This window comes from Mustela erminea, chromosome 9 (genome assembly GCF_009829155.1).
Source record: "Mustela erminea isolate mMusErm1 chromosome 9, mMusErm1.Pri, whole genome shotgun sequence".
Lineage (NCBI taxonomy): Eukaryota > Metazoa > Chordata > Mammalia > Carnivora > Mustelidae > Mustela > Mustela erminea.
In genome coordinates, this window is record NC_045622.1 from 31,091,083 (window position 1) to 31,111,486 (window position 20,404).

General features: G+C 37.6%; 1 protein-coding gene across 3 annotated transcripts in view; it reads right to left on the minus strand.

The window, feature by feature from the left end:
* Positions 1-20,404, minus strand: part of ARHGAP42 (Rho GTPase activating protein 42) — a 293,252-nt gene that overhangs the window by 25,882 nt on the left and 246,966 nt on the right. For 2 of the 3 annotated variants that reach the window (XR_004289597.1, XM_032360563.1), the window contains exons 18-22: positions 15,997-16,156; positions 14,295-14,439; positions 12,531-12,911; positions 12,010-12,166; positions 9,740-9,802 (exon numbers count right to left, since the gene is read on the minus strand). Coding sequence is in view for 1 of the 3 variants with exons in the window: in XM_032360563.1 (XP_032216454.1) it covers positions 9,740-9,802; positions 12,010-12,166; positions 12,531-12,911; positions 14,295-14,439; positions 15,997-16,156 (906 nt within the window). In the remaining 2 variants the exon portion in view is untranslated. Of the gene's footprint in view, positions 1-1,482; positions 1,646-9,739; positions 9,803-12,009; positions 12,167-12,530; positions 12,912-14,294; positions 14,440-15,996; positions 16,157-20,404 lie in introns of all 3 variants that reach the window. The other variant, XR_004289598.1, reaches the window with a different exon arrangement.

Consider the following 20,404-nt stretch of genomic DNA (forward strand, 5'->3'; position numbering starts at 1 on the left):
CTATTTAATAGTATCCTGGCAAACAGACCATGTTTACACCTGTATAGAAATTCATAGGTACCCTAAAGCCTTTTTTTTCCTACTTTCTTTTCAGACCCCAAAATTAAAGGCCTACATAGTATATTAAGTAAACTAAGTGGGCATGGTACAAGAAAAATGATAGATAAATTGATGATAGATGGCAACCAACAATAGCCTCATTGTCAGGTAGATTTTGAGGACAGAGGAAAGCTTTGCAAATCAGAGTCTATATCCACCTCCTAAAGTAAGAAGCCAACACTCATATGAGAATTCAGACTCAATGCAACCAGATACTATAGTTTCTTAAAAGAAGCCGGAATTTCAGAGTTTTATATGAGATCTATTTTAAAATATTTGAGTCTACACTAAAAAGGCATCAACTGAGGCTGCTCATCAAATCACCAGTCAAGTCACCTTTAATCTTCAACATCCAATTACCTTGGCAATACAATGGGCAAGTTATCCTTTCTCACCATCTCCATCACAACCAGAGTGAAAGCTAAAATAATTTCTGGTGTCACTCACTAAATGGCTTGCTAGCTTTCTAAATCCTCTAGGCTTCCTATTTTGTCTCTTTACAAACCATTCTATACAGAGCAGCCAGGAGGCAGTTTGAAATAGGTTCTGATGATCATGTCATGACTGCCTTATTTTCTTGAAAACAACCCTTCAACTGGTCTCTAATTCTAGCCTTTACACTATGCATAATCAGGTACCAGTCAGTATCTCCGCTTCTGTACCTGCCTCTGCTCACCGACTATACTCCAATCACACTGACCTCCTTTCACCTCCTCAAACATGCCAAACTTCCCTACCTCAGGACTATCAGGGCTTTGTCCTGAGATTTTTCTTTCTTTCTTTCTTTTCTTTTTTTTTTTAAGATTGTATTTAATTGACAGAGAGAGTGAGAGAGCACAGGTAGGCAGAGTGGCAGACAGAGGAGGGAGAAGCAGGCTCCCTGCTGAGCAGAGAGGCCAATGTGATCCTAGGGTCCTGGGATGAAGGCAGATGAGTTGAAGGCAGATGCTTAACCAAATAAGCCACCCAGGCACCCCAAGATGTTTTCCTCTTGATCTTCACATGGCTATGCACTTCTAGTGCTTAGTTAAATTCATCTTAAATTTCACCTAGTTCATCTTAAATTTCCTAAGCTTTGTTAAAGGTTAGATCTTCCTGACCACATGCTGTAAAAGAGTTGCCCAGGAAACTATCATACTCACCTGTTTTAAGTCTATATGGTGTTTGTATCTGGTATTCTCTTGTTACTATTGATAATTCTATAATCTCCTCTCCAGTTAGAATGCAAGCTCCATGAATGATGCTTGATGGTTGGTAACTCAGTATTTGCTCAATCAATGAATGGTAAAAAAGATAATATGCTCTGGGTCTGTTTTCTACGCAATGAGTCCTTTTAAGACTAAAGGCACCCTGTCCTTCCTTCCTGAGGTCTCAGTACTTTACCTGCAAAGAAGCATCAGCAAGCAGTGTTTGCTATCTATAGCTCTCTCGAAGAGCAGTTAACATTGTTATTTCATTTCCCTGTTGGAGCTAGATGCTGTGTCTTATTCCCTTACATTTCCAGAATGAGACTAGGTCATTTATACTGGAGTTCCCAAACAGACATCTGAAAATCAGAAAATTAAAAATTAGAGAAAAATTGTGCTCCTACCTCCAGAGTCTAGTTCATGAGGGATGTCTCAGTCTATACTTTCAGGAAGTTTGCTAGGACAGACTGCAGCAGGCAGATTTAGAAATGACTACTAGCCCAGTGCAACATGGTCTAAAGAAGAATTGAGGAAGTACAAGGCTCTACACTAAAAAGCCATATTGGGGCACCTGGGTGGCTCAGTCAGTTAAGCAGCTGCCTTCATCTTGGGTCATAATTCCAGGGTCCTAGGATCAAGCCCCACATCGGGCTCCCTGCTCAGTGGAGAGCCTGCTTCTCCCTCTCCCTCTGCCTGCCACTCTGCCTACTTGTGCTATCTCTCCATCAAATAAATAAAAAAATATATATATATTTTAAAAGAGCCATGTATATGTGTGTGTGTGTGCATGCATGGACATGAATGCACGTGCATGGGTGTGTTGGTTTACAAGGATGTGGGTGATGTGGGTATAGGGGAAGAGGATGATACCAAGTTAGGAAGATTTCTAAGAACCAGAACATGGTAATCTTAAATAGAAAGAATGTAGTTTTTCCTATAAATCTTCCAATTAATTATGATCATTTAATCTAATATAATTTGGTATAATTTGATCTGATATAATCTGATGTTTGATGTAATTGAGAGTTCCAGAATCATTTCTCAAAAAATATCAAATCTTCTAACAGCAAAAATTTCCTCTAATATTAAGTCTTACTGCTTTGAATCATTTGGAGATGCATAAGGTAACAATTTTCAGTCACAGAAATCACTAAGATATAATAATCCTTACAATGATATAATTTGTAAAATTATACTCTAAATGCAACCAAACTATTTTTGTTAAAATTCAGACATGAATATTCTCTCTATGGTATTTTATTGGATTGGATTGGATAGCAAGGGGGAGGCATGTAGAATAATTATATCACTATATAAATGGGATATTGTTAAATGTGTCAAAGATGCATAGCACAAAATATTATCTATCATGACTTCTCAATTATCTGTGCATATGACTAGACAGGTATAATTTTCTTCTGCTGAGATCTGTAACTACAGGTGTTAACTCAGCAGAGAGCTTTGATGATTTAATGTAGACATCTGTGACAGTGAAGTTTTCTCTCTAGGTGCTAATGCTTCCTCTTTTACTGCCTTGGTATATTGAAGAAGATGTGAAAATAACACTCACCTATTGAGTCTCTCTTCAGAAGATCCTAATATCTTTTGGAAAGAATTTTGAAAATCTTGCTTCTTATTGCATGGGAGAGTAAGATAATGGCACTCAACATCCTGAAAGCCATTTCTTCCCTTATCATCCAGAGGATGATCTATTCACAAGACCTATTCCTAATTCTAAATGCTATTACTGATGAGTAGACTTACAGAGATTTGACAGGGTGAGTGTGCAAAATTCACAATGCTTATCTTAATATAAACAACATTTTAAAATGTCACCTAATCAAACAATATTTTCTGGAAAGCCACTTAATGTTACACACACACACACACACACATACACACACATAATTTTTTTATGAAGGAAGGAGAGATGAACACAGATATAGTTAAAAAGATGCCAGTAACATATATAACATAAAGATGTAGTGACATATGACAAACTAAGTCTTCATCAGAAGATTTAATAAATTAACACACACCGATTCAATAAAGCACTAGGTAGCTACTACAAATAGTAAGGTAGGTGGAAGAACCCATGACATGAAACACTGCTAGCACGTAAGGCAAGTATTTTACAAAAAAAAATTTGTCCTTGCAAAATCCCTAAATTGCTCGTGACTCTTTACAATAAAAACTGCAGTTGCTTTTTGGTCACTGGTCAGAGATTTCTTAAATGAGTCATATGTTCCTTTCCTAGGCTTTTGTTAACAAATGCTGGCGGTTTCTGGTTTTGATGTCTGAGTATTGAATGCCTCAAAGCTAAAGAACTCCCATGGGAGCTTGTAGAGTTATAGTTGCTTATGTCAAAGGCAGATGTATTGCAATTCTATTGAAAATGAAGTGAAAACGTAATTTTTTTTTTTTTTAAGAGAGAGAGAGAATGCCCACATATGTGTGAGCAGGCAGAGAAGAGTTGAGGAAGAGGGAGAAAGAGAATCTCAAGCAGGCACCATGCTCAGCTTGGAGCCTGATATGGGGCTGGATCTAATGACCCAGACATCACGACCTAAGCTGAAATCCAGAGTCTGATGCTTAACTGACTGAACCACCCAGGCACCCCAGTAACTAAGTCTTTTTAAGTTAAAAATGTGTATTTTAGAGGCACCTGGATGGCACAGTGGGTTAAGCCTCTGTCTTTGGCTCAGGTCATGATCTCAGGGTCCTGAGATGGAGCCCCACTTCGGGCTCTCTGCTCAGCAGGAAGCCTGCTTCCCTCCTCTCTCTGCCTGCCTCTGCCTACTTGTGATATCTGTCAAATAAATAAAATCTTTAAAACAATGTGTATTTTATTAGTTTAACAATTTTGTTGAATATCTTTCCTATGTTGGGCACCATGTTGGCATGAAACAGTGAATACTACCTTCAGGGTTCCTTTTCTATGTTTACATATAAACTAGTCACATAAACTATTTGCTTCAGTTTCACAGAAAAAGGTGACCCCTAAATGCTAGAGGACTTGTGATCATCAGGTAATGGGTAATAAGAGTTTTAATTTTGAAAGGAAAGAGGTATTTCCTTGGTTCATTTTCTATATGTAGAAATGAAGTCCAAGAGAAATTAAAGTTACAGCAAAGTCAGGCTAGACTCTACATGTCCTGATTGCTGGTCTAGGACATTTGCATATTATCTACGAAGTCTCTTAATAACACTGAAAAAAATCACTTCTGTTACTGATAATTGTTGACTGTTAATAATAGTGAATAATCACATTTCTGTCTTTTAACAAAAAGTGTTGCTATTATCACCTTTACTTGCATTAGCTTATTCACGTTTTTTTTTTTTTAAAGATTTATTTATTTATTTATTTGACAGAGAGAAATCACAAGTAGATGGAGAAGCAGGCAGAGAGAGAGAGAGGGAAGCAGGCTCCCTGCTGAGCAGAGAGCCCGATGCGGGACTCGATCCCAGGACCCTGAGATCATGACCTGAGCCGAAGGCAGCGGCTTAACCCACTGAGCCACCCAGGCGCCCCAGCTTATTCACGTTTTTAATAAATTCATAAATTTTTAAAAATTATTCAGTTTAAGTTTCAAATATAGTAAATATAAATAGATATGACTCCTATAAACAAAAATTCTTTGCGGGTCCTCAATGATTTTTATTTTTATTTATTTATTTATTTATTTTTAAAGATTTTATTTATTTATTTATTTGACAGAGAGAGAGAGAGAGAGAGAGATCACAAGTAGGCAGAGAGGCAGGCAGAGAGAGAGGAGAGGAAGCAGGCTCCCTGCTGAGCAGAGAACCCTCGATCCCAGGACCCTGAGATCATGACCTGAGCCGAAGGCAGAGGCTTAACCCACTGAGCCACCCAGGCGCCCCTGATTTTTATTTTTAAAGTTTCAGAACCATGGTCTTAGATAAGATGAGGTGGGCCAAAATGTTAACAGTGGCTATATTCAGGTGATGAAAACAGAGGTGGTTTCTCTTCCCCTTTTTGAGTTGATTATTTTCTACATTCTTTAAAAGAAGAAAAAGTTGCTATTCTGAAAAATCATGGATTCTTTTTTTGTTTTTGCATGTAGCACAGTGATTAATCTTATTTGAGTCTAGCATGTGTCACTATGTCTAAACCAGTGACAGCCTTCTTAAATCTCAAACTCCCTGGACATGATGACTTTGTTGAGCTTTGCTTTGGTATTTTGTAATCATAAACAAAACACTGGTTTGAAATTATGATAACAGAAATATATGATTGCTTATGAGCTAAGTAAGCACTCCTAATGCTCTTAGTTCTCAAGCACATAATTCTCAATTCAACCTTCAGAAGATATTTATATAGCTTGCCTAAATTACATTACTTTAAAGAGGATCTTCCTCTCTGCCCAAGTATAACTAACACTGAGATAAAGGCTTTATGGGTATCATTTTCCACATGCTTTTATAATAGTAAAACAGAGTCTAGTGACATCTGGCTCTTGAAGGAATTTCCAGATTAAGGAGAACAACTGTAAATAACCAATGTCTGCTTAGGGATATGCTAGGTACTATGACATTTTTCTCTATTCAAATGGTTCTCAAATTTTTTTTTTTTTTTTTTTTTTTTGTACATAAGAATCACTTGAGAAGATTGTCAAAAATTCATACTCTCCAAGTCTCAGTCTCAGATATTCTGGTTTGAGAGACTGCAGCAACTCAGGAATCTTCATATCAACAAGTCTTACAGGTCAAGCTCCCTTGAAGAGTGGCCCCTTGTACTCCACTGAATCTGATTTCTTAAAGATTTCCAGTGATGTCAAAGAGATTAAATGATCCTCTAATGATCACCTTGGCACTTTTGCTTCTACCACATTGACCAATACTTCTGATCATTCATTCAGATTCTTCTTTGCTTGAGCTTGAAATCATTTAAACCATCCACCAAAGACCAATGCTCAGCCATTTTTCTTTTTTTTTACTCAGTAAGCTTCACAACTGAGTATCCTTACCTTTATTTAAACAGTGTAACCACTGTGTGGAAATTTCTCAAATGGCACAAAACTGCATGCCCTCTCCTGGTTCCAGCTGCACATTTCTTCCCTTTCCTTTCCTTTTTTTTAAATTTTATTTTATTTATTTGACAGAGAGAGTGCACAAGCAGGGGGAGTGCAGGCAGAGGGAGAGGGAGAAGGAGACTCCCCACTGAGCAGAAAGCCTGATGTAGTGCTTGATCACAAGACCCCAGCCAGGATCTTGGCCTGAGCTGAAGGCAAAGCTTAACAACCGAGCCACCCAGGGACCCCAGTTGCACATTTCTAACTCCCTCTCAATGTTCCTCAGGCTCCTCAAACACTATGGCCAAAACTTTCCTTTCCCTCCTATGTACTTACAAGTTGGAGGTCAGAAACTAAATTATCATTCCTTTTGACAGTCTCAAAGACTTGGAATTTTCTTTACCTGTCTTTCATTCCCAAAGTATTGAAGCAGTTGTACAATCCTTCTCTGATCCATAAAATTCTCCTTATACTTTTTCATGCTTTTGTTACTGCCCTAATTAAGGCATTTTAAATATCACCATTCCATCTTTTTTTTTTAATTTTGTTTTTTCAGTGCTCCAAGATTCATTGTTTATGCGCCACACTCAGTGCTCCATGCAATATGTGCCCTCCTTAATACCTACAAATGTTCTCTTCTCTTTATAACCTCCCAGAAAAGCCACCTGAATGAACTGTTAAGTATGTCCATGATTAGACTACCCCTTTGCCCAATGACTCAGGTTCTGCAGTAACTCCTGGAGGTGTTACTTTCCTGTTATTCATAGCAATCCACTGAAATCTCCCACTTGGTGTCTTTCCCAAAAATGACTAGTCATCCTACTACCCACTACTGGTTCTATCATTCTTCAGATCCAACTCAAAAGTAACCCTGAAACTCCTTAGAAAGAAAGCAAAATAAGCATTACAGGAGGTTAGTAAGGAAAATGCCCTCAACTTCTATGGGTTTTTCATGTGTATTTAATGGTATAAAAGAGTTATCAGGTGGCTGTTAATAGTTAATGATTAAGTAACACTGATGTATTAATTAGAAGCTTGAATATCTTAAGCAAGCATTTTAAATAGTAACAATAATAGTTACTATAATAATAGTTACTATTGTACACCATCTACAGAGAACTTACCGAGTACTTCAAATACATTACAGTGTACATTTACAACAATTTGTCAAAAGAATTATGACCTTCGAGGTTATTATAACTAGGAAGTGGTAGACCAAGAATTTAAACATGGGTCTATCTGACCCTGACATAGGTTGTGTTCCTTGGTTCCTGACTCTTGGTGAAAAGCTCTGACACTGTCAAAAAATGCTATGGAACTGTTGACAAGTAAAGACTCCAACCTTCAGTGCACTGAGTGAGCTCTACGTTTATGCTGGCAGCCATTAGAAGTTGATTTAGAGTATTACCTAAAAGCATATTAAAAATGCATAAGTTGATTGTTGAACCTCTGAGTATATGACAGTGTTCTGATTTACTTCATTACTAGCTTCTTTTCTTAAAGCTTTGAAAGGCTTATGTCTGATCACAGAACCTTGAGTCCTTAACAGATTTAGAACTTCATAATAAAAGGGCTCCATCTAGTGGAGCAATTTAACTGTATCAAGACAGAAGAAGCAAAGTTAAACCCCTTACACTGAGGGCTTAAAAATGATGAGTTTCAGAGAAATGATGTTTACTCTGACATGCACAATACCTAGTTTTCACCGTGCCTTTACAAAAGGGAAGAAGGTTAAGATACTATGGATGGAGGTAAAGTAAATGCAAGTACTCTGGGATTTGTTCCTAAGTTCAACACATTGACCAATATCCTGGTAAGATACCAAAGTAGCTCTACTCTGAAGTCATAAACATTAATACCCAAAGACCCGTGCTAGGCCTTGGGGAAAAACAAAACAAAACAGAATTTGAAGGTCAATGTATCCCTAGTAACTAGAACAAGCCTAACATTGCATAGGTATTTCATAAACACTTCCTGAAAAAGTCCACATACTTTAAAAGGTCAATAAAAATTCTATGGTTGAATAACTTTTAAAATTTTAATTCCAGTATAATTAATATACAGTTTATATTAGTTTTAGATGTACAACACAGTGGTTGCATAAATTTTTAAAATAACTATATAATGATAACTTCGATTAACAGTGATTCCTTTACTTCATAGCCTTGAATATCCAAACACGGGAAGCTCAAAATTGCCTTTGTACACCCAAAAGAAAAATCAATGTTTATTCTCCAAGTGCACTATTTATATGCTCTTTTTTTTTTTAAGATTTTATTTATTTATTTGACAGACAGAGATCACAAGTAGGCAGAGAGGCAGAGGGGAAGCAGGCTCCCTGCTGAGCAGAGAACCCGATGCAGGGCTCGATCCCAGGACCCTGAGATCATGACCTGAGCCGAAGGCAGAGGCTTTAACCCACTGAGCCGTCCAGGCACCCCTATATGCTCTTTTAATAGCAAGCACTTAATGAATGACTCAGACCTGTTGCTGATGGTAAAACAAAATAAAACAAAAACAGGCATACCAATATACTAAAAAAAAGTCCATCATTTCAGGCATATTCGAATTAAAACCCAAAGCCCACTGCGGATGAGATCAATCTGGAATAGGAGGAGAAGAAAGCGAAACCTTTGAAGCAAAAGGATTATTAGCAGCAAGATGTAATAACCCATCTCCTTTTAACAGAGAGGAAGGTAAATCTGGGAAAACTGAATTAAGAACTGTATTTTTTTAAAAAAGGGGCTTGGGCCAATCAGCTCTACAGCAACATAGTGGCCATTAAGAATAAGCACATTTTTCAATGCTGTTCATAAAGTTTCTTCCAGAAAAGTTCTGTAACTTTTAGAAGTCAATATACTTTTGAGGTGCACCTGGTTGGTTTAGTCAGTTAAGCATCTGACTCTTGGTTTGGCTCAGGTCATTATTTCAGGGTTGTGTGATCAAGACCTGAGTGTGGCTCTGTGCACAGCAGGGAGTCAGCTTGAGATTCTTTCTCTCTCTCTTCCTTTGTCCCCCGCCATGTGCACATACACACACACACACTCTCTCTTTCAAATAAATAATAAATCTTAAAAAATTTTAAAGAAAAATAATATACTTTTGAAAACTTTTCAGGAACTGTCATCAAAGGTGTCTTTGCTGTGTCAAGGATTATGGCAACTTTATCTTTCAGAAGACTTGTTTAGAACCCTTCCTTTGTGAAGATTTTAGTAAATGAGGCACACTGGAACAGCCTGAAAGGCTAAATGCTGTTTACAGACATGAACCTTTTTCCCTCTGAGAGACAGTGGGTGTGGATTTAAACATCTGCAGACCCGAAGGTCAGAACTGTCAAAGATGACCCACTATGTCAACAAAAGACAACAAAGTCATCCACTATTTTATTTATTCTCTACTTTAAGGGTTTTGAAAACTTACCGCCCAGAAGAAACCAGCTTAAGTGAACCAACATTTTCAAACAGTTGGGCTTTTGCTGCCACACTGAAAAACAATTTTAAAAATGCAAGTTTCATTAAAATCAAATCATTCAATCAAATCAGAAAATCATTTAGTTCAAAGTATAATTTGGGGTTATCAGTTAACATATCCAGAAATAATTAGTTAGGAACTATCTACAAAATTTAACCTGAATTTTCATTGTTTTAAGCTTTAATGTGGAAGAAATTTTTAGATCTAGTCTCCAACTCACAGAGTACCAGATGTAATAAACCTATAGCTACCTCCCCTGGGGATCTTACTGTCCTCATCTTTTCTACTTCAGAAAACTGTAGGAGCAATGAAAAAGAACATTTTCTCCCTACTCAGCTTCTGGCAGTGATATTGACTCCTGTGGAGCCTCAGTTAAGAATCAAGTCATCAAGACAAAAGAACTGCTGTTCATTTTGATAGTTAAGACAAAACTAGTATTAAAAGGTTTCTTTCTTTCTTTTTTTTTTTAAATATTTGAACATAGTTCAAATATTGAACATAGTTCATAGTTTTAAGTTAAGAACACATTACCATATGTTCTCTGCTGAGTAAAATTTTTTTTTTTAAGATTTTATTTATTTATTTGACAGGCAGAGACCACAAGTAGGCAGAGAGGCAGGCAGAGAGAAAGAGGAGGAAGCAGGCTCCCCGCTGAGCAGAGAGCCCAATGCGGGGCTCGATCCCAGAACTCTGGGACCATGACCTGAGCCTAAGGCAGAGGCTTTAACCCACTGAGCCACCCAGGCGCCCCTGAACATGGTTCTTAAAGTGAAAAGAGAGACCTTGGAAAATATGGCTGACAAATACATTTGTGGATTCAAATCTTATTTCAAATCACAGGAAGCAGGGCATGATCTATTTGAGAAACTGAGACTATATTAAGACTAAGGGACCCTGGGGTAATTAGAAAAGTTTATATACTTACTTGAAGAGAATATCAAATTCTGTGAATGGTGTTTTAAATTAGATTTTTAAAGTGTATCTTATTTCTTTAATTGACAAACTTTTCTTCCAGAGCCTAGCCAGTTGGTAACATGAAGAGTCATTTTACACCTAATACAGAATATATATTCTCTCAATGTTAATTTCTACTTCATCAGGATAACTATAAAACAGAATGAAATCTTTTCTTTCCCTCATAAATGATGAAATTTATATTCTCCGATCTCCTCTGACATTGGCTTAAAATTTATTTTCCCATAATGACTAGAACTATACACACTGTGCAGTAGACAGATTTATAAATATAGCATTTGTCTACATAGTGGTAGTTGGATTTCTGATCAAGAGAGATAATATATGTCAAACATAGTCTGTAATCAAAAGGTTCTTGTCAAAGAAGGTGATGAACAAATGCATTTAAGATACTGTTCCTACAGAAACAGGCTTAGCAAAATGTCTTACTGGACTTTCAATGAATAATTAAATGGGCTCCTTAACTTTCCAAGTATTCTCATTATTTTGAAAATGAGGTTTCTACTACCTACTGCGGAGGGACCCAAAGGACATTAAGAGATAACATATGTAAAGGAGCCCATATAATACCTCATATAGCATTTGGAAAGCTTAGTAAAAGTCAGGAAAACAAAATGAAAGGGTTAAAAACTTTCATTTTTAAATTTTGCTTACTTCTTCACCCAAGTTCCCATTTTTTCTTTGTCCCCTTCCTATTTATAGCTATGTACTCTAACCTATCTTTACACTTCTGGGTCTTTGGATTAGAAGTACTCTCTTTAGCCTTCCATGCTCTTTGTTCTCCATGAACTTGTTTAAACCCATGAACACTCATGTAGCGGAGACAAATGATGGATAGGAGAGAAAACAAACCCTCATAATGTAGATAGCAGTTGTATTTCTAACAAAGAGATGGGGAGGTGAGATATGGGCAGTTGGCTCAGCTGAGAGGTAGATGTCTAGCTTTTACAGAATGTCTAGTTTCAAAGCCCAAAACTACTAGATTATATATCTATTCTCTGTCTTTAAATTAGGCCATAGTTCTGCTTGTAAGACAAATGCTTGAAATGGTATGTGTGTGGAATATCTTAAGCATATACTCTAATGTATATGTCATTTGTAGAAGAGTACAGGGTCCTACAGAAGTTGACTGTTCCCGCACTATAGATGAGGCATTCATCTGTGGCACCCCCAAGGGTTCTTTTGGACATACTCAACTCCTGTGTATCCCTGGAGATACACCAAATATAAACTCTCTCACTTACACAGAGCCAGGTCGCTGGTAGCCATTGCTTGAGGCGGTGTCTAGCCTTAACCTCCTGCACATTTTTGGAGGCAGGTCTGGGTTTGGCGGGGCTTTGGGTATCTCTTTGGAACCTATAGAAGTTAAGCTTTGAATGGATCCGCTGTAGCTCTTGCTTCCTAAAAAGAAAACCCAAGAAAACAGGCAAGGTGCTATCAGACAAAATAACAGCAGTAACACAGTACATGCACATAACAAAAGGAAGCATTTTTCTCTAAGCCCAAATGAGAAGGTTCAGAATGTTCTTTGAGCACAGCAGCCCATCACTCAGGGAGATCACAATCTACAGTAATTACAAAAACATCACCTCAGAGAGATGGAAAGATCCACGAAAAAGTCACAGTGCACAGTTTTAAAAATCTTAGCTCAGGAACAGCGTTGTTAGCCCCTTCACCATTAACTTTTCCCTCCTTAATCATGCTGAATAATCCAGCAAGTGATACAGAGACAATGACATTTTACATAAGCTCAAATCTGGTTTACCTTCAGCTGCAGAGATGGATCTGAGAGAGGAAGCTGAGGCTCTTTTCAGTCCTGAAAGCCCATACAGCCCCTTCTTGACCAGGTCTATAGGTGGGGAAACATCCCCTGGGCTGGTGACCGAGGCAACACTTTGGCAATCTGATTCTGCATCTGTTTTGGCTGCATCCTCTTTAGAACTTGATTCAGGACTAGTTGTCCAGAGTCCAAGATTTTTCTGTCCATTGGAAGGTGATGGGGATACAATCCAAGGAATCCCTCCAGATTTCTCCCTGGGCTGGCAGGAAGCAGACTTGGTTGTGCTGTTTTGTTCAGAGGAGTGAGAGGAGAGTGACTCAATGCTCCCCATGGGTGTGCTGTCGGGGCTGCTGCTGTAAGAGTCACCTGAATGGGAGCAAGAAAACAGGAGTGGCTCTCTACTAAGAACAACACAACCAAAGCCTTTCCATTCTCCAACTCACATGTGCTCAGTGGCCACCTGATCCCATTGGAATGATAGGCCGGTACCCCATATGGAAAACCATTGTCAGTTCTGGAGAACAGCTTTAAAACATGCATTTCAACCTAGTGAATGCATTTTTCAATACTATTCAAGGAAGATTTTATATGTAACCTGATCCTATGAAATAATGTTACTTCTTGAAGGATTAGTGAGCTGACTTGAATTCAGACAAAATTTCCTTCTGGGGACACCTGGGTGGCTCCATTAGTTAAGTGTCCAACCCTTGATCTCAGCTCAGGTCTTGATCTCAGCATCATGAGTTTGAGTCTTGCATTGGGCTCCATGCTGGGCATGGTGCCTATTTTAAAAAAATTGCTTCTGAAAAAGAACTCCCAAGTAATAGAAATAAGATTCTTGGATGACATTATAGGAGATCAATGAGTGGAAGAAGGGATGTTAAAGAGAAGTTTCTGCCTTTTTTTTTTTCCTGATGTTAGGTGACTGAGTTATAACGCGTCTGAGCCCTCCTTCATTCAAAGGCACCAATCATATCAACTGCAAATTAGAAACTGTTAGTATTTTTAAAAGAAGGGACTTTTCCCCTTTTCCTGCCAAGATATAGCAATGTAAGAAACTGCCTACTTAACTGAATTATTTTTTAATGTTCCTAAAAGTAAGATTTAAGAAAAAAAAATCAGAAAAATTGTAATAAAATATTCAAACATATCTCAATTAAAAATTAGTGTTTTCTATTAAATACTAACTATGAGAAAAAACTGGGCGGCTTGGGACTATAAAGTAAAATGAAACAAGCTTAACACACACTGTGGGCTCAAGCTGCCACCTACTTTGCTCTGGGCTTGGTTCAGAACAGAAAATTAATGATAATGTGTAATGTGTTTTCTCTCTTAATTTCTTTTCTCTCTCTCTTTTAGACACTTTGATACCCAAGAGATGATGCTTTAAGGACATAATGTGAAAAGAAGAAAGAAAATGACTGCTTTAGCCAGACTTTTCTTGCTTTCTTCTCTACCACTTTGACAATAGGACAAAACCTGCTACAAAGTAGCACTCGATGTACTTAATAGCAGTTGCAGGAAAAAAGGGCACTGAGCAAACGATTTTTTTTCCTTTGTAGCAGTAATGAATTTGTTTGTACAAAGTACTTTGTAACTATACTGACAAAGAATATATAAATGGGAGGGGAGTGTTGGGGAGACAGTATCAGTAAAATCACCTATTTATTTCTACCTTAAGGTTCTTAAGGTGAGGTAAGACTAAATCAAAGAATGAAGAAAGCATCTCCCTACAGCAGGCACACTTACTATCAGGTTCTGCCAGGCACGGTGTATACCTCCCTCTGGGCTTCCGGGAACCTGTGGACAGGCAGATTGCTCGTGTCCTTCGGGATCCAGATCGAGACTGAGGCTGAGGAAGAGGAATGTTTGGGTCTGGGGCAGTATGAAAAATCTACATACAAAAAAATTAAACAAAACAAAATAGCGGTCAATCAAAGGGGAGTTGCCACTTTCATCATAAAATGGTATTTGTGAGTTAATAAATGACCTTAGAACTATATGCTATTTAATCAGCTTCATGGCAAGAGATGCTTGATACAAAAAATATCCTACTGCAATTATAACTTTTTCTTTACCACTTACACTGAGTAATGTCTGTTCTCTGGGTTTTCTTTTTTATCTTCCCTAGTTTCCCAACAATGAATTTCAGAAGATTTTCCAGTAATTTCAAATATGAACAAATGTCTGTGTCAAGACACATAGACTCTAAATACTGTGGTATTTTCTTTCGCCTTCATGCTGAACATAACCTGAAGGGAAGAGGCTCATTCTGTATCATCTCCCCAGCCAAGCAGTTCCTTGCTTCTCAGGAGAAGGTACTGTCATATTGTTGGCCCTGAACTGTCTTGGAACATGACAAGCTGCAGGGAGAAGTCTGAACACAGCTACAGGATACAGCTGGGTGGTTGTGGATTGTGAGTGCTTGCAACCTTAGATAAATGAAGGATATTCGTCTACAGGCACCAAGAAGGGACCCAGGAAAGGAGAGGGCATAGTCTTTCTCTCACAAGGACTAGACCTGGCATAAATTGGATCACAAATGTTTTGAGTTTTAATGGCTGGATTTACTTAACAATCCAATCACTCTTTCTCAATTTCCCATTCCCATAGTTATTCTAAGATCTCAATCTTGTCAAAGAAACTAAGTTTAAAGATCAGAGAGGACTTCAAGACTGTCCCTGGAATTCTTTTGCTTTATTGAGAACATTATTGTGGCTATAATTCCAGGGAGACAAAAAGGTTAAAAATAAACTTAATCACCAAATGATTCTAACAAATTCTCTGAGTATGAGCAAACAATTCACTACACAAATACTAAAAAAGAGAATCTTGAGAAGTAAATGATGTAAAAGGAAAGGAAACCATTTACCTGGAGGATTCTGAGAAGCACTTAAAAACTAACCAAAACTAAATGGCGAGGGGGTGGGAGGTTGGGGGAACCAGGTGGTGGGTATTAGAGAGGGCATGGATTGCATGGAGCACTGGGTGTGGTGCAAAAATAATGAATACTGTTATGCTGAAAAAAAAAAAAAACTAAACAAGAAAAAAAGAAATTAAAGTCCCCATGAAGATGCAATTTACACAAGGGTGCCTGGGTGGCTCGGTGGGTTAAGCCTCTACCTCTCTACCTTTGGCTCAGGTCGTGATCTCAGGGTCCTGGGATCCAGTCCTGCATCAGGCTCTCTGCTCAGTGTGGAGCCTGCTTCCCCCTCTCTCTTTCTCTGCCTGTCTCTCTGCCCACTTGTGATCTCTCTCTCTCTCTCTCTGTCAAATAAATAAATAAATAAAATCTTTAAAAAAAAAAAAGAAGGAATTTACACAAAATGTACAAGACTAATACTTTATAAGAATCTGAGATCACTAGGAACCCATAGATAATACAAATGGAAGATTCCTTCTTAAAAGCAAAGTAGAAGATTTGATACTTCCATATGAAAATCCAGCCTACCTTTTCATAGTGCTCGATCAGAATTTCAACCACAATATTCTGAAATTTAATATTCATCATGGCAGCCACAGTTTCTTCTTGTGCTCTCATGAGAGTTGGGCCAAATATAACACCAAGGTTAGAGACAGTCATGAGATTTTGTTGGCTGTGTAGTGATACTCTGCAAAAAAAAACAATAAAAATAACACAAGTTGAATGTTTAATAATTACGCAATGTTCTCATTTACCAAATTTGTGGCATAAATAAAATGCAAAATATGCCATGATAGGTTAGTTTTTCTAAGTATTCAGGTTCAGCCACTCCCAACTGGCAACTGTGGGTATAGCCTAAAAAGACAGAAAAAGTTAACAGCTAATTAAAATAATTACAAAGCTTAATTAAAGGAATAAATCTTGAGACCTTAAATCAAATATAATCACCCTAGAGAGATTATAAATTGTTAGGGATTCTCCAGGGTACTACAATTCTTCTAGAGCAAATGGTTAAGATTAGATTGGTTGGAATCATATTCAGATACACTAAAACATATTATTCAGAACCTAGTGCCAGGCATTTTCATAGATATTATTGCATTTAATCCTTCGAGGAAGTCAGTTTTTCCTATTGCATAAGTATTAAAAAAAAAAAAAAAGCAAAACTGGAGTGCCTGGGTGGTGCAATCAGTTAAGTGTCTGACTCTTGGTTCTGGATAATATCATGATCTCAGGGTCCTGGGAGGGGTCCTGCAATGGCCTCTGCATTGTGCACGAGTCTTCTTGTCTCTGTCCTTCCCTCTCTTCCCCTGCCCTCTACCCTTCTCTCTTTCCCTCTCTCAAATAAGTAAGTAAATTTTTTTTTTTTTTTTTTTTTTTTTTTGTAAAGCAAAAATCCTAGGGTGAAAATGATGTACTCCACGTAACAGCAAATTAGGAAGAGATGTTATTTCAATTCAGGTCTCCTGAATATAAGTCAGGGATTTCTTAAGCTCCCTACATAAGAGAACTGGCCAATGAATGTTTCTAACCTTCCTTTTTCCATTCCATCCATCCACCCATCTATCCTCTCATCCATTTAAAATTCCCTGAATGCCTCCTTAGTGCTGGGGCTGTATTAGGCAAACAGTAAGAAAAGATGGTATGGTATAGCATCAGTGTTGGCTTGAAAATGAAAATGAAAGAAAAAGCCTCTGGTGTTATTGACTTTAGCAAGTTACCTTACCCCAGGAACTACCAAAAATGACTTTGATTAATTAACTTGGAAATTAGATATATTCTTTTTTTTTTTTAAAGATTATTTTTGAGAGAGTGCATGCACATGGGAGTTGGAGGAAAGGCAGGGGGAAAGAATCTCAAGCAGACTGTCTGCTGAGTGCAGGGCTCGGTCTTAGAACCCTGAAATCATGACCTGAGCTGAAATCAAGAGTCACCCAGGTGCCCCAATTGCTATATTCTTTTTTTTTTAATTAATTAATTTATTTTCAGCATAACAGTATTCATTATTTTTTCACCACACTCAGTGCTCCATGCAATCCGTGCCCTCTCTAATACCCACCACCTGGTTCCCCCAACCTCCCACCCCCCCACCGCCACCTCAAACCCCTCAGATTGTTTTTCAGAGTCCATAGTCTCTCATGATTCACCTCCCCTTCCAATTTATCCCAACTCCCTTCTCCTCTCTAACTCCCCATGTCCTCCATGCTTTTTGTTATGCTCCACAAATAAGTGAAGAAACCTCATTCATTTGATCAATCTTCTAGGTTAACCACTGCCTTTTCTATCTTATTTTTAGACACACTGTCAAAATACAAAGTTCTAGAAAGAAGCACAACACGAGATTATGTTTATACCTAAGTGTGCCTAACTATATTCCAGAAGCAAAAATAAAATTTTATGGAGAATCCAGGATTTTGAATATTATGCATATCCTAGCATAGGACAGGAAGAACCGACTGTCTTACTGACTGAATTTTTCCATTGTACCTGAGAAAGCACAAACTATGAAGCTCATGGTTAGAATAGGAAGACATTTCATTCCAAATTTTCTTTTTACAAAACCAAATATTATATATACATGTATTTATGTATATGTATTATAATATATATTATAATACATATGTATATTGGTTGCTTAGTATGTATCAGAGCATATACTAAGAAAGTAGTATGTAAAGTATATCTGGATTTAAAGCTTGGATCCATCCAACTTCTTAGAAGCTGGGCAGCAATCAGCCAAGTTAGTACAATCTCTAGGCTCCAGTTTTCTCATCTATGAAGAGTAAGAACCCCTATAGGGTTGATGAGATTAAATAATGGTCTAGGAAATATGATCTCAAAACATTAATATTCCTTGTAATTAAATTGGCTTTAGTCACTCTTGCTAGAATATGAGCTGCTGGTAGTGTGAGTAAACTGGAATGATATTAATATTAAACTCATGAGGAAAAAATTTGGAAACCCTAAAAAGAATTAGAAATCAAAAAAATTTGGTTTTGAAAAGGAGAATTTATGACTATGTTGCTCAGAAGATGGAATAGTTGGATGAACAATTTTCTCTTCATTAAATTTCGCTTCTGCTGAGCTAACTCAATCAATATAAACACTTATCACCCCACATTTCAGCTATTTCTACACCTCATTTCCTCAATTTGTTGTAGGGAACAGATATCCAACTGCCCTTTTAAATATTCAAAGTTGGAGTTGAAGAAGAGACTGCAGATAGCTGTTTTAAAGACAAAGAAAATGATTCTCAGAAAGAAGTAATGGTTTATATCATGTCTCAGAGTTAATTAATGGAGATTTGGAATCAATCCTCACTGTTTCTTTAGATAGTGACCAATACAGATCACTTTTAAATTCTCTTTTCTTCAGATATATTAAGGTTGCCAGGGACCATGAGTGTTATTACGTGTTTGTAGTTTACTTAAGTCACTGGTGATGTGAATACACATTTCAATAATACTGCTCAGTCAATGGGGATCAACTTTTTGTAGGTTCAGGAAAAAAGCCAGGAATGGTGGTAAAGGATGGGCAAAAGAATTTTAAGCACTCTTCTATGGCCAGATATTATTCCTCCGTTATTCCTGGTACCAAAGCCACACACATTCATTATAAGGGGGAAGTCTGAGTTCATCTAACATTCTGGATAACTAAATAAAAACCTTTTATGGGACATTCATGTATCTTTTAAAAGCAGTTTCAGGGGTGCCTGGGTGGCTCAGTGGGTTAAGCCGCTGCCTTCGGCTCAGGTCATGATCTCAGGGTCCTGGGATCGAGTCCTGCATCGGGCTCTCTGCTCAGCAGGGAGCCTGCTTCCTCCTCTCTCTCTGCCTGCCTCTCTGCCTACTTGTGATCTCTGTCTGTCAAATAAATAAATAAAATCTTTAAAAAAAAAAAAAGGCAGTTTCAAAAGGCTTTGCTAGAAAATTAGCTTGAATATACCAACAGAATGCCCATTATGTACAATGTGGTTAAATTTCATAAAGAGGTTACACAATTCAAAACATAATTCAGGACTAAATCTGACCAAGAATCCTTCTTCATTATTTAAAAGAGGTATTGCCATATGCAACAGTTAATAATGAACTTGAAATGATGCTATTCCTAGTGGATTTCCTTCTTATTTCAAGGGAGAAGAGGGCAATTCATATTATTTTATCTGCAGGTTAAGATGAGACTTATTAAAATATTACGTAGTACTCTTTCAAATGTGCTGGCTCAAAGTAGCATAAACTGGGTAACTACTTATAGTAAGCAACTAAGGAGCAATCATTTAATTGTGAATCTTGCTAAGATGGAAAATATCCTTATTTGTATATGAGCCTGTAATGGAATTCTTAAGTTTAAAACCTAAATTTGGGGGGCACCTGGGTGGCTCAGTTGGTTAAGCATCGATTCTTGGTTTTAGCTCAGGTCATGATCGCAGGATCGTGTGGTCAAAGCCTATGTCAGGCTCTGTGCTCAGTGGACAGACTGATGGAGATTCTCTACCTCTTCTTCTCCCTCTAGTCCTCCCCTTGCTCTCTCTCAAATAAATAAATAAACTTAAAAAAAAAAATCTGAATTTGGACTTTTGTTTACAGTAGCATGGTAAATGTATGTGTGTGTGTGTGTGTATGAAAAAGAGAGAAACTTTAGGCAGATTTATGAGGCCACAGTACCTACATATTTGTTCAAACATAATTCTAGATGATTCTGGGAAGGTATATTTTTGTATAAAATTATGATTTAAATCAGTAGACTTAGAGTAAAGCAGATTATCTTCTATGTGAGCAGGCCTCATTCAATCAGCTGAAAGTCTTAAAAAGACTGAGGTCCTCTGAGGAGGAGGGGATCCTGCTTCAAGACTGCCTTAGAAAGCAGCTGCATTGTTAACTCTTCCCTCAGTCTCTAGACTACCAGCTGCCCTGCAGATTTCAGACTTAGCAGCTTT